The 12,081-nt window shown below is 35.7% G+C and overlaps 1 protein-coding gene across 7 annotated transcripts; it reads left to right on the forward strand.

The window, feature by feature from the left end:
• The first annotated feature begins 411 nt into the window (after positions 1-411).
• On the forward strand, positions 412-10,902 carry LOC103977532 (uncharacterized). 7 transcript variants are annotated; one of them, XM_065141844.1, is made up of 16 exons: positions 412-647; positions 793-936; positions 1,707-1,808; positions 1,896-1,931; positions 2,691-2,801; positions 3,120-3,206; positions 3,274-3,392; positions 3,643-3,744; positions 4,499-4,615; positions 4,687-4,752; positions 4,930-4,996; positions 7,232-7,285; positions 8,323-8,412; positions 9,854-9,913; positions 9,987-10,022; positions 10,533-10,902. In XM_065141844.1, exons 3-16 carry the CDS (start codon positions 1,722-1,724, stop codon positions 10,632-10,634), a joined length of 1,134 nt encoding a protein of 377 aa, XP_064997916.1. In that variant the 5' UTR covers positions 412-647; positions 793-936; positions 1,707-1,721; the 3' UTR covers positions 10,635-10,902. The 7 variants fall into 7 exon arrangements, with proteins under 7 accessions (XP_064997916.1, XP_064997917.1, XP_064997918.1 ...); XM_065141840.1 differs by having other exon boundaries at positions 413-647; positions 10,494-10,902; XM_065141843.1 differs by having other exon boundaries at positions 413-647; positions 3,123-3,206; positions 10,494-10,902.
• The last annotated feature ends 1,179 nt before the right edge of the window (positions 10,903-12,081 follow it).

Raw genomic sequence — 12,081 nt, forward strand, 5'->3', positions numbered from 1 at the left:
GGTCATAAGGACGGCAGAGCCGGTCGAGTTCTTTCCATACTCGAACATGTTTAATTAGGTTTGAGATTTTTTAATTATTAATGTCTATTTAAGTTAAATTAAGATGGCTATAAATCGGATTTATGATAGCGGTTGATTTGGGTGAAATCTACGGGTCGTGTGACCCGTTACCATTACTGCTTGTTGCATCTCCGAAAATCCGATACCCGGAAGAATCACCTGCTTTTTCAGACTGCACTATAGGTGGCACCCACAGGCATAACTCCAATCACCAAATGGGTAAGTGCTTCTTATGTTAAAAGGAGAAGCGGGCCGCGTATTTAAAATATGGAAACGAAAAGGGCGGGCGCCACCCGTCTCATCCAGTAGTGAGAGAGCGCCTCCCTATGCATATATGATGCCACGATGTGGAACGGGAAGATGTGAACTTCCCCTCTCCACCTGCTCTCCTCTTCCCTTGCCCCCTCTCTAGAGCTCCGGACGCCCACAAGTCTCTACCTTTGGAGGCTTGAGCTCGGATCTGCAGAGGGAGGAAGGAAGCGGCCGTCGTGTCGACTGGCTCACAGAAGTGTTCTTGGTGTGGGCGGAGTGTGGCTACATCCTCGGGATTTCCGCCGTAGCCCTCCGCTTTTTCCGTCTCTTTCTTGGTAATCCCTTCCGTCTTGCTTGTCCTATTCCAGCGACGTTTCGGTGGTGTGATTTATCGTAATTTTCCTCTTTGTTGTCGCTTTCATTTCTTCGGAGAATCACATTAAATTTGCTTTTTGATTTGTATTGCACGGATAAAACTAGAATTGGCGGTGAATCGTCTCCGATCATGTCCAAGAACCAGAAGCCCCGAAGGAATTAACCGGATTTTAGCACTGTTCGGTTTTCGGATCACTTTTTCTCTCTGAGAAATCCACTAGCTGAAGATCTTTAGTTGCAGTTGCTGGGGTAAGAGGAGTAATGCATTTCTTCTTTCTTTCCCCTCTTGTTGCTGGCGAAAGAATTTGGTCGGGAATTTGCCTATTTTTTATGGTGTTCGTACGCTAAGAGAAAACTGCTATTAGGAATTTTCTGGTATAAAGCTAGCACTAGGGAGCTTAGATGAAATATAAATATAATTTTCTATCGAAGATCTATGTTTATGTTAGTTAAAGCTGGTCACTCGACACTTAGTTTCCTATTTGACTGCGGACAATTGAGTGTACATGTAACTGAATTGGTCCTCTGTTTAGTTGTGTTCTTTTGTTTCACCGCAACTATCATATAGATCCTTCTTCTTTAACTTGATGTTGGAATCTCCGTGGAGCCAAAGAATGAAATAGAAGTGGTGGCCGAGGTGAGGTCCTGGGATATTAATTAGAGCACTTTTCTCACATGAATGGCTTCTTGACTATGCATAATTCTTGATATCCAGAAGCACATAGATCATCAAGCAACATGAATCGTCAGTCCAATTTGATGATTTGTTCTTTTTTGTTTCTCAGGAGAATCTGGTTGGTACATTTAGTGATCCCTTTCAACTACCTAGTGGAGACCATCATCTCCTGTTACTTTAGTGCGTCTAGCATGTCTATAATAATTAACGATTATGAATCTGCTTTGACCCAGTTTTCTTTTCTTAATTTCTTCAATCGATCATTCTTGTCAATAATTTATCAAAGTTGCATTATTTTAAGATTTTATAATGGACACCTAAGGTTACAGAGTGAATAATGTAGGTCGTGCTGTTTGAAATGACACCAAAGCTGTACATGGTGCTTATGTGGGCAATACTGCTTATTGTCTATAGGACAACGAACTTTCAATTTCAACATGCAGAGGTAAATCTCTACAAGATCGAAAATCTTTTCACTTTATCATTTATTTCATTCTAAATGATTTTCATATTTGTTTCTTGATATGTGCAGTTGGAAACAAGATTTCATCCTTTTGATTCAATGAAGGTATTATTACTGTTACCTGTAATACCTAAGTGCTTAATGTCACTACTCAATTCCAACTTATGAGTTATTAAAACTTTAGTAGATCTGTTCATATTTAGCCTTCTGAATGCAACAATATTATCATCAATCAGCTGCCACCTATATATTAAAGACACATTGGTTGAACCAAAGCAATGTCGATCTTTCTCCTAAATTTTAAATTTAGAAACAGAATATCTATCTTTAGACCTCATAATTAGATGAGAAAGCATTTTTTTTTTTTAATTTTCAAGAGAAAGCATTAGACGATTTCATCAAAGAATTCAGAACCATATTTAGTATTGTTTAATAATTAGCAAATTACAATCATTAATCAGCTCCTAGAACATAAGGCTTATACATCTTTAACATCAGTGACAATATAATCCATAATTGATTTACTGAACACTTTTCACTATTTACTATTTAATCAAGGACCTACTTTAATGAAAATAATCCTCTGAAGTATATATATATATATATATTTTTTTTTTTAATATATAAGTATGAAACACAGAGATTGCCTATATTGGCACCCATTTTATTTTATTTTAGAAATGTAAAGTCCTTGATATATGACATTAATTGCACAGGAAGTGATTAATTGACGAAACTGTCAATTGTTTAATAATGTTTGACAACAAAAGGTGGCTTCTTTTTCACTTTTAATAGTATATATATATATATATATATATATATATATATATCATTTCTTTGACCATATTGTTTCTTGTGATTTAGGACCATAAATCAGTTTCTGTCAGGGTTGGTTACCTACCTCGTGGTATGGCACAATCAAAATCGGATTTGGAACTAAAGCCCCTATGGTTTTCCAAAAGCCATGTGACGAAGGTTAAAAAATATGCTTTCTTCTGTAATTTTATTTCCTTATTAGCTCCTAGCATCCTGATTTTATAAACTCTTTCTTCTTTTACTTTTCATACATCATATATCCAAATTCCATGGAATATATCATTTATTGGAATTACATTTTTTTTGTTGTTGTTGTTGGAGGAAAAAATATCTCAATATATTAAGTGCAATGCATGCCCATGCATTCTGAGATTCAGGTTTTATCCCTTTTTTGGGGAATATAATCCAAACTTTCTGGTTTTGGTCTTTCCATCAGTGAATGCTATGCTGAGTTGGACTTGCTTTGCTTCACTGTAGCAGGACAATGATCAAAGTCATCATAACTTGTTGGCAATGACTGTTGGGATAAAGCAGAAGCTAACTGTGGATGCAATTGTTAGGAAGGTACTTTTACAAGTATGGTTTAAACTTTATATATTGTATGCTTATCTCCTGATCATTGAGTATTCAGTTTCTTTCAGAGAATTTTGCTATTATACTATTTCACTATGATGGAATTGTCAATGAATGGCACGATCTCTGGTGGAGTCATATTGTGATTCACATAGCTGCTCATAGCCAAACTAAATGGTGAGGCATTTATGAAGTTCTAGCATTTTGTTGAATTGAGTCGTTTTTACAGAATCTTCATACTGCATAAGGATTTTCTAATGCTGTCTTCCATTGTCTTCCTTGATCAAAAGTGGAATATTTCCTGAACTTATATCTGGAACAATTTCTGGTTGTTTTTTTTGTCATCCTTTATTCCAGATTAAATTCTATTATTTCTTTTACTTTGCGTTGTTGCTTCCATGATTCAATCTAATTCTGGTAGCTCCAGGTGGTTCGCAAAACGTTTTCTGCATCCAGATACTGTCTCCATATATGATTACATATTTCTTTGGGATGAAGACTTGGGGGTTGAAAATTTCCATCCTGGAAGGTACAATTTTTACTTCTTTTAATGATCATCTAATACAATGGGCTAACTTAATAAACTTTTCCTCAGAAAAGTGGTATACTTTTTACTTGCACAGGAATCATTTAGGTTTTCAACCCATATGAAACAAATCTACGGCATGAACTGCTTCTACTTAATTAGTTGAAGAATAATAAGGGGATCTCGCCATGGCCAATTCTAATACTCTGCCTTACTCTAAACTGAAATGAAAACCAAAATCAGGTAGAGGTGTTTTATGATGCTTTCACATTCTTGCTCTATGTGCATGGAAACCAATAGTTTGGTAATAACAATGCATATTGGCTTTTATATCTGGCAAATGTTTTAGATTTTGAGAATCAAGAAGCCACTGAATTCATGGTAGTGAAGAGTAAACATCAAATGCATATATATTATGGGGACAAGATGATAGTCTAATTTACCTACACTCTTTTTTAAAATAAAATTTTATCTTAAAGGGATTGTATAGAGGCTGTGCCTTGATACAATCTTAAGGTTGCTCCCTTATGACTTGGGAGACTATGGTTCGAGTTACAAAAATAGTCTTTTTAAATATTTAAAGATAAGACTGTATATATTAACACTCCTCAGACCCTACATTAGCGGGATCCTTGTGCACTGGGTGCGCCCTTATCTTAAAAGGGATTGTGTAGAAGTGCATATAAACATGCATAATGCAGCCTGCAAAATTAGCATATTTTTTATGAATTTTTTGGTGGAAATTTTTTTCTGAAAGGTACTTGAAAATAATGAAATCAGAAGGATTAGAGATTTCTCAGCCAGCTTTGGACCCAAATCTATCTGAGATACATCACCGGATAACTGTTCGCAGAAAGAAAAGGACCGTCCACAGGTCGATGACATTTTGAACAACTGTTTTAGCCATTTGAGAGTGTATACTGATGCAACTGAATATACATGCAGAAGAGTATTTGGTACTCGAGGTACTGGAGAATGTTCATCAACTAGCACTGGCCCTCCTTGCACTGGGTATGTGTTAGTGAAGCATTTTATTAGTGATTTGTGTTGGTGAAGTATCTTGCTTTCCCTTTTTAATGATCTTTTCCTTGAGATGAGAGTCCTCAAAGGTTCAATTTAGACCAAGTGGTACAAATTAATACTAACCCTTTTCATTATATGTGATGCTAACTAGTGTACTATTTTTAGATGGGTTGAGGGAATGGCTCCAGTTTTCTCGAGGTCTGCATGGCATTGTGCTTGGCATCTCATTCAGGTAAGTTACATTTTTGCCAAACTCAAAATTCAACATCCTACTGTTCTTTGTGCAAGTTAGATCTTTGAACCACCTTCTATGAAAATGCTCTCTTTTTTCAGCTTTTTCTGTATCATGGTGATCCATTTTGATATTCTGCTGATATGTCTCCCATTAGACATTCTTACTGGTGCAAGGCTTCTGGTTTGGTAAAATGTTAAATTTGTGATTGGATGGGGGATTTCAAGCATGAGATGTCTTGGTTGGAATTTCAAAGGTGGTAAATCTTGAGATTTAGGAGTTCCATGGGTATATAGAATTTAGTCTTGTAAGTTTTGAGAATGGCATGTATTGTGTAGGGAAACTTTTTTGGAAATTAAAAAAAAGGGATTTGAAGTTGTGAAGACTATTAATTGATCACATATTCGTAATTAGTATTGAGCAATTTCAATGTTACACTTCTAGAACATCACTTGTTAGTGGACAATACGAGTCAAAATCATCATGGGAGGGTTTAGAAGAAGGAGATGTTAAGGATAGGTGGGGTGGGTGCTAGCGGATTTAGGATTTAAGGGACTTGGGGAGAGGAGGAGAGAATAGTAATGGATTTGGTTGGTTTAAGTGAAGAATTATTAATAGGTTCAAGTGAGTTAGGAAAATGACATTTTGTATTTAGCAGTTGGTGGATTAGGGTGATTTTAAGTTTTGGTTGGTAGAGCATTTTTATTATGTTAAATCATCTCAAATGTAGTCAAAATACTCCAGTTAACTTGCTCAAACATAATGGTCTCAAGGTTAAACAAGGTCTCATCCAATTTTCGAGGAGGTAAATAACTTTATGATGATTTGAGAAAATTGATAATATGTTTTTGAAAAACTTTCGAGTCATGGAAACAGTCTTTTTAAATATGTAAAGTAAGACAAAGTATATTAAACCACCCCACCTTTCCCAGAGCCTCATTGGTGGGAGTCTTGTGCATCGGGTACATCTTTTTTTTTTAATTATATTTTGCCTTCTTATTAGTAACTTTGAAAAACTTGTGAAAAATATAACTGCAGCACTAACCTTATGCAGTGATATACTATGGTCTCAGCTGATATGCAATGAGGCAGGCCTTCTATCGTTGTATCATGATCTGGAATATAAAATCCCCAATATATGGAAAAACAATGAGTTGCCGATGACCTTAGCTAATCCATAAACCAATTTTTGAGTTATTTCATCACCCTCAACAATAAAAAATTATCTTATGTTAGAAACTAGAGTCCTGAAAGTGCTTGTACGAATGTAAAGATTTGGGAGATTTGAGGACTTTAATTAGAGTAAATATATAATGGAGCCATTGAGAAGTTAAGATGTTTTTAGTTTTCCAATATATGATACAGAGAACCCCTGCTATTATTCTACTTCTACCTATCTTGGTCATGAAGTTTTGTCAAACCTTTCTGCAAAGAATTATATATCATTCTTGGTAGAACTGAATGTTGTATAATTAGTGAACCTGGTGCATTCAGAACCTCTATGAGCCCTCAAATTAGCAAAGGATCAAATATCTGAGTTACTTCGTTATTAGCTTAATTATTACATTGTTACTAGCATATGAACTAGAATATGCAATGTCAGATGTTGAGTGCATTCATCTTTGCTAATACTTGAAGTTCAAGATTATGATGCACGGATTCCAAAAGAAAAGATTATTTTCACTCTGGACTAACAATATTGACATTGTGTAGAATCATGGATTTGGATATTTGTCTAACTGTGCATGTGGTCTAAGCAAACACTGACATTTCAAACATTTTTTGGTATTTTTTTCTCAACACTATATCATGGTTTATAGTTTATACCAAACATTCTGTTCCAGTTTGCTACCTACCCAATACTCAAGTATGGACTGGCATTGAAGTTCGTGGAGTACATGAAATATGTTAACGGACTTGTCAATCAGTCTGATTTTTTTTCCTTAAATCACCCTTACATCACATCACACACGTTGGTATGAATTCATTGAATGACTCTGTTACAACCTAAAGGTTAACATAACTCAGTTGCTACGTCTCATTAATTTTGTTGGTACTTGTATGTATCTCTACACCAAAATGACAAGAGATTACTGAAATGCTATATTTAAAATGACCATTCTGGTCCATGTGAATCAACCAATTTGTATTTTGGAGAGGTAATTCTACGATTGAACTAAATTATTATCTGTTGAAATCAAAATGATCTTCCAAATTAATACTTTGTTTTCACAGAATGATCTAATCCATGGGTGGGGCATGGATATGAAACTCGGATATTGTGCTCAGGTAGATCTCTTGTACTGAACCCTCTCATGCACAATAACATTGCTGATTCCTTTGGTCATTAAAGTTCATAAATTTGTAAGTGATTAGGATCGCTATGCATGAATGAAGCTGAATGGACACATTTGCATAAGGCTTTCATGCGTCAGGTTACTGTTTCCCAGTAGAATGGAGCTTCTTTGTAAATGCATTAAGAAGTTATATAGGATATGATTTTTCCACAAAAATCTCTCTTGAGTATTTCTTTGTATAGGTTATTCAGGAACTTTCTGGGTTTTAAGTACTACCTGCTAGCCAATTCAGATGACACATTTGCAGGACATGTATTGTTTGCCACTGCTACTGAATATATGCGAACTAATTAGCTTTATAGGACTGCATTTCCCAGCACATAATGCATATCGAACTGGTAGGTACCCTGTTACAGATGTACCTCTATTGTTTCCCAATCCCTATTACAAGCAAGCACTGTATGGCTGATAGGTTTAGGCCGTCAGAATTGGCTGATGACAGGACAACTTTTAGTTCGAATGCATACCCTCAAGATCAAAACTTTCTTGTAGTACTGATTACATGGGACAAGGATATCATAGTATGTTGACTAAAAGTCAGTTATCAGGATCTTTAGCACTGCTACATTAGTTGGAATTTTGAGATGGGAGTCCTAGTCACATTCTTATATGGAGTCCACGTCATAGAAGTTTGCTAATATATAACTTTGGGATGGAGTCCTAGTCTTGTCTTTGATTCTTTTCTCATTTACTCTCCATATCCACATCATGTAATTGGTACAAGAAGTTTTAATTTGTTTTGTTACAGCATGCATGGTGTTGAAAACTTCCTCTTAAGATTTTTTTTTATCAAAATTGCAGTATTCAGCCTTCTGCAAGTATTTTTATCCATGTATGGATAAATGATACAAGACAATAATAGTTTGATCTGCAACTACAATAGCTATTAAAGTGCCACTGTTTTATACATTTCTTGATTTCTTTCAAATGCATATTCACTGATGTTTACAATGCTGATGTGCGTTGCAGGGTGACCGAACTAAGAAGGTAGGTATAGTAGATAGCGAGTTCATAGTCCATCAAGGTGTACAAACCCTGGGAGGATCTTCAGCCGAGAAGGTTAGCTTACATGTACTGCTTTTAGTTGTTGCAACAGATCTTTGCAATTTACACCCGTCTTAGTCTTCAAAAGAGTAGCATGGATGTCAGCTGCTAGTCGAAAGGTGTCACCAAATTAAATTTGGGACCTTTATCATGTTGGTTCATGCATGGAAGTAGGATTGACATTTTTGTGTGGTGAGACAAAATGCTGCCACGTGAGGCATCTGAAAATCATCTTAGGTGTTTGCATTCCCTCAGAAGCTGCATCCTCCAACCCTTTTTGCTCGATCTTCATGACCTAATTCATCAACAAAATTGCTTTGGGGAACCAAAATTCTGCTAGTGCTTCTCTAAGTTCTACACAAAACACTGCCTTAAAAACAGAAATTTGTTTAGTTGGAACTTCACTTTCTTCATTCCATTTCCAATATTGCTTGGGGTATCAAATTATTGCAAAATTGATGTGATAAAATTATTGAGACTAAGAGGGGCATCAATCCCACTGTTAAAGGGGCACCTAAGGCATGAGGCCCATGGAGGCTTTAATCTTGGACTTTGCCTCGGTTGAATCACAACAAATTCAACAAGTTGCACACCTTTTGTACCTCATAGTAGAGGTGAGACCTGGAAAAGGCATGTTATGGAGCAGATTGGAGCTACACTGAACTGCAGCCTGACTCCATCAAGCCAAGGTCCAGTCAGCTATAGAAGATGTGACCTTGTAGGACTTATAGAACCCTGGGATTTGTTAGATCGGTATTAGATGGATAATGCAAACACTGGAGCATTTTTGTAAATGTTTTCCATTGCTAGCTACTTCAACTGGAACTTCTGTGCGCATTGGAAGTTTGACACCAGCAGCCTATTTCATATGAAAAGCATAGGACATCAATTTAATATGGCAAGAGGATTTGTAATCTCAAAATATAAATACTGTAGTAATATTATAGCACGGATATTGTAGCAGCTCTGTAAAATTGGAGTATGGTATTATTTTCAGCATGTCTTGTGTAAGAAAAAGAGTATTCTAGACTAATGTAGCATTCTAATTAGATATGAAGATTAGACTTTAGAAGTCCTATGTATATGATACACTAGCCATGTGCATGTGCGGCGCACATGGATGAAAATTTGCAAATTATTCATGTAAATACACGTGACTACCATGAAAATTTGCAAATTATTCATGTGATTACATTGGACTACCACGTATCGCATCGCATAGCTATAGTAACCTTATTTTCCTCTTTCAAGATGTGAGCCTTATCTTTGTATTCATTAGTTTTGCAACAAAAGCAATGTTTTCCCATTTGAGCTAACACATCAAAGTTGACATGCTTGTTTATCTACATACCACAGAACAGTAAATAAGTATTGTTTTGTAATATGATTTTATTTGCTGTATTTTCATTAATTGTCATTTCCAGTACATCTTGAGTTTATTCATTTTGACCTTCAGATAAGCCTCCACCAGACAGATAAGAGATCTAAACGGCTCCTTCATAACAATGCCTTGCAGGTAGATTGGTAAATTCATGGTTTTATTAAATCTATCATGGGCTTTTTATCTTTGATGCATCCATCTTACACAGGGTTATCAGAGAGGAACATTTGATCCTAGAACTGAGGTAACCCCCACCTTGTCCTTCTTTGATTTCAGATGGTCTACACATGTCAACATAGTATTAGTACCCAATTCTTACTCTACTTGAGCAAGAATTTGTTGTAGCAATATGGATTATATTGAAAAAATAAAACATGTTGTTTGGACACTGCACTTCAACTTGGAAGATTTTGGTTAGAGTTTCAAATTTTTTGTTTGGCTAAATTCTACGTCATACTTCACTTAAACATTGATTGTTTCACTGACCTTAGTTATTTTCGGTGACCGGTGTTTAATTTGTTTATCTAGTTTTTCTCTCTTTCTCTATGTTTTATATGAAAGTAAATTTTCTTTTGCCACACTACATTAGTTCTCACCTTCATGCTTCATTTAAGCCTTGATTGCTTCATTGCTTCTAGTGACACTTCAGTTTCTTTTTTCTTGTTTTTTGTTTCTGTGTTTTTGTTAAGTAAATTTTCCTTTGCTTAATCAACAGATTAGGAGACAGTCCCGATCTGAGCTTTACCTCTTCCAGGAACGATGGGACCAGGCTGCAAGAGAAGACGATGGTTGGGTCGATCCATTTCGTGTTCCTAAACAGAAGAAACAAAGACCATTGACTTCTAATGCCCCTTAATCCACTCAGATCAACAACAATCACGGCATATACTTTTCTGGTCTTGAGAAAAAGTGTCGTCGATCATGCATGGGCGGCGGTGGGGCTCAGAACATGGGGTCTAAGATGTACAGTGTTCTTCGTTAGTTCTATGCTATCACTGTCTCCAAGATTTTATGCTCCACATTCGGTGGCGGAAAAGCTTTAAAGATTCAATGTACCAAAACGAAGTCTGATGTGCCATTGCGAAGAATTAATGATCGATGCAAGGAGAAAGGGTTTCAAACGAGTCAAATATTTCCCACTCGGTTTCCTTAGTAAAAACACCTACGTAGAGTATACACGCATTCGGTGCGTGCATCTACAACACCTCCTCTTCAATCTACTGACTTTTGGATAAAGGTGTTAATTAGTTTAGCTGATAAAGATTTTATGAGATCATAATTATTTTAATATCTTATTCTAGATCAATTTTTATTTTTATCATTTATTTTTTGGAAAAAAAAAGAAAATAAAATGTGTATAGAATATCAAGGAGAAATACCCGTGTGAATCGTGAGTGCCTTTATTTATGTCAGTCGTACGAGTGCACTGCGATCGAACATAGTAACGTAAAATGGCCGCTCGTAAACCGTGATTGGTGGTACAATAATAAATAAAGCATGGGTGCAAGCTGGAGGTGTTATGTTTTGCCCCAAGAAGACCGCCACCATCTTGCCTTTTGGGGTTTTTTGACATGACCCGCTAGATTCCAACATTGTTAAGAGGGTGATTGTACCAAAAAAATATTCTTTTATATTTTTTTGGTAATGATATTTTTTTATATAATTTCTAAATAATCACTATCTATTTTTGATATTTTAAAAATACCTTTTAAAAAAAAAAAAAATTTGTCCAATCTAAAAAGTATTTCCATCGATAGTATTTTGTGAGTTAATTTTTAATCAAAAAATACTTATTTGAGTTTTATCCAATCTAATAACATTTTGATATATTCAAGAAGACCTCATAGTCGACGATAAATGGTGATTGATAGTAAGAAGAAACAATGATAGATGGTTACAGGGTGTAAGGAGAAACGTACCACATGAGAATGAAGTTTGATCGATAATACTGATTTAGGTTAATTTGGTAGCGATCGATCTAATCATGATCAGTATTGCTTAACACAATCATCACGATGATGTGATAGTCTTGAAGATGTAATCGTCGAGTATTTTGATCACTATAATCGATTTGGCTAAATGACAAAGGCACTTAGCGACAAATCGTAAAAGTTTTTATCAACTAAAATAACCAACTTATTCGAGTAATTCCATATTATTATCAGCTTCGATCGATTATCTTTAGTTTGGCTAGATAGATATAAAATATTGAGCTTTCCGGTGGTTCTCATTCTAGCCGTACGAGACACGGTGACATAATTTGTTTGTAGGTTACAAGTCAAGTCAAACCAGGTGAAGTCGGT

This window comes from Musa acuminata, chromosome BXJ3-3 (assembly GCF_036884655.1).
Source record: "Musa acuminata AAA Group cultivar baxijiao chromosome BXJ3-3, Cavendish_Baxijiao_AAA, whole genome shotgun sequence".
Classification (NCBI taxonomy): domain Eukaryota; kingdom Viridiplantae; phylum Streptophyta; class Magnoliopsida; order Zingiberales; family Musaceae; genus Musa; species Musa acuminata.

Bases quoted from the DNA above. Each gene is read 5' to 3' on its own strand.
- LOC103977532 (XM_065141840.1), top strand. From the start codon at position 1,722: ATGACACCAAAGCTGTACATGGTGCTTATGTGGGCAATACTGCTTATT. The intron at 3,745-4,498 runs GTACAATTTTTA...TTTTTCTGAAAG, and splicing joins GAAAATTTCCATCCTGGAAG to GTACTTGAAAATAATGAAAT. The intron at 9,914-9,986 runs GTAGATTGGTAA...CATCTTACACAG, and splicing joins TTCATAACAATGCCTTGCAG to GGTTATCAGAGAGGAACATT.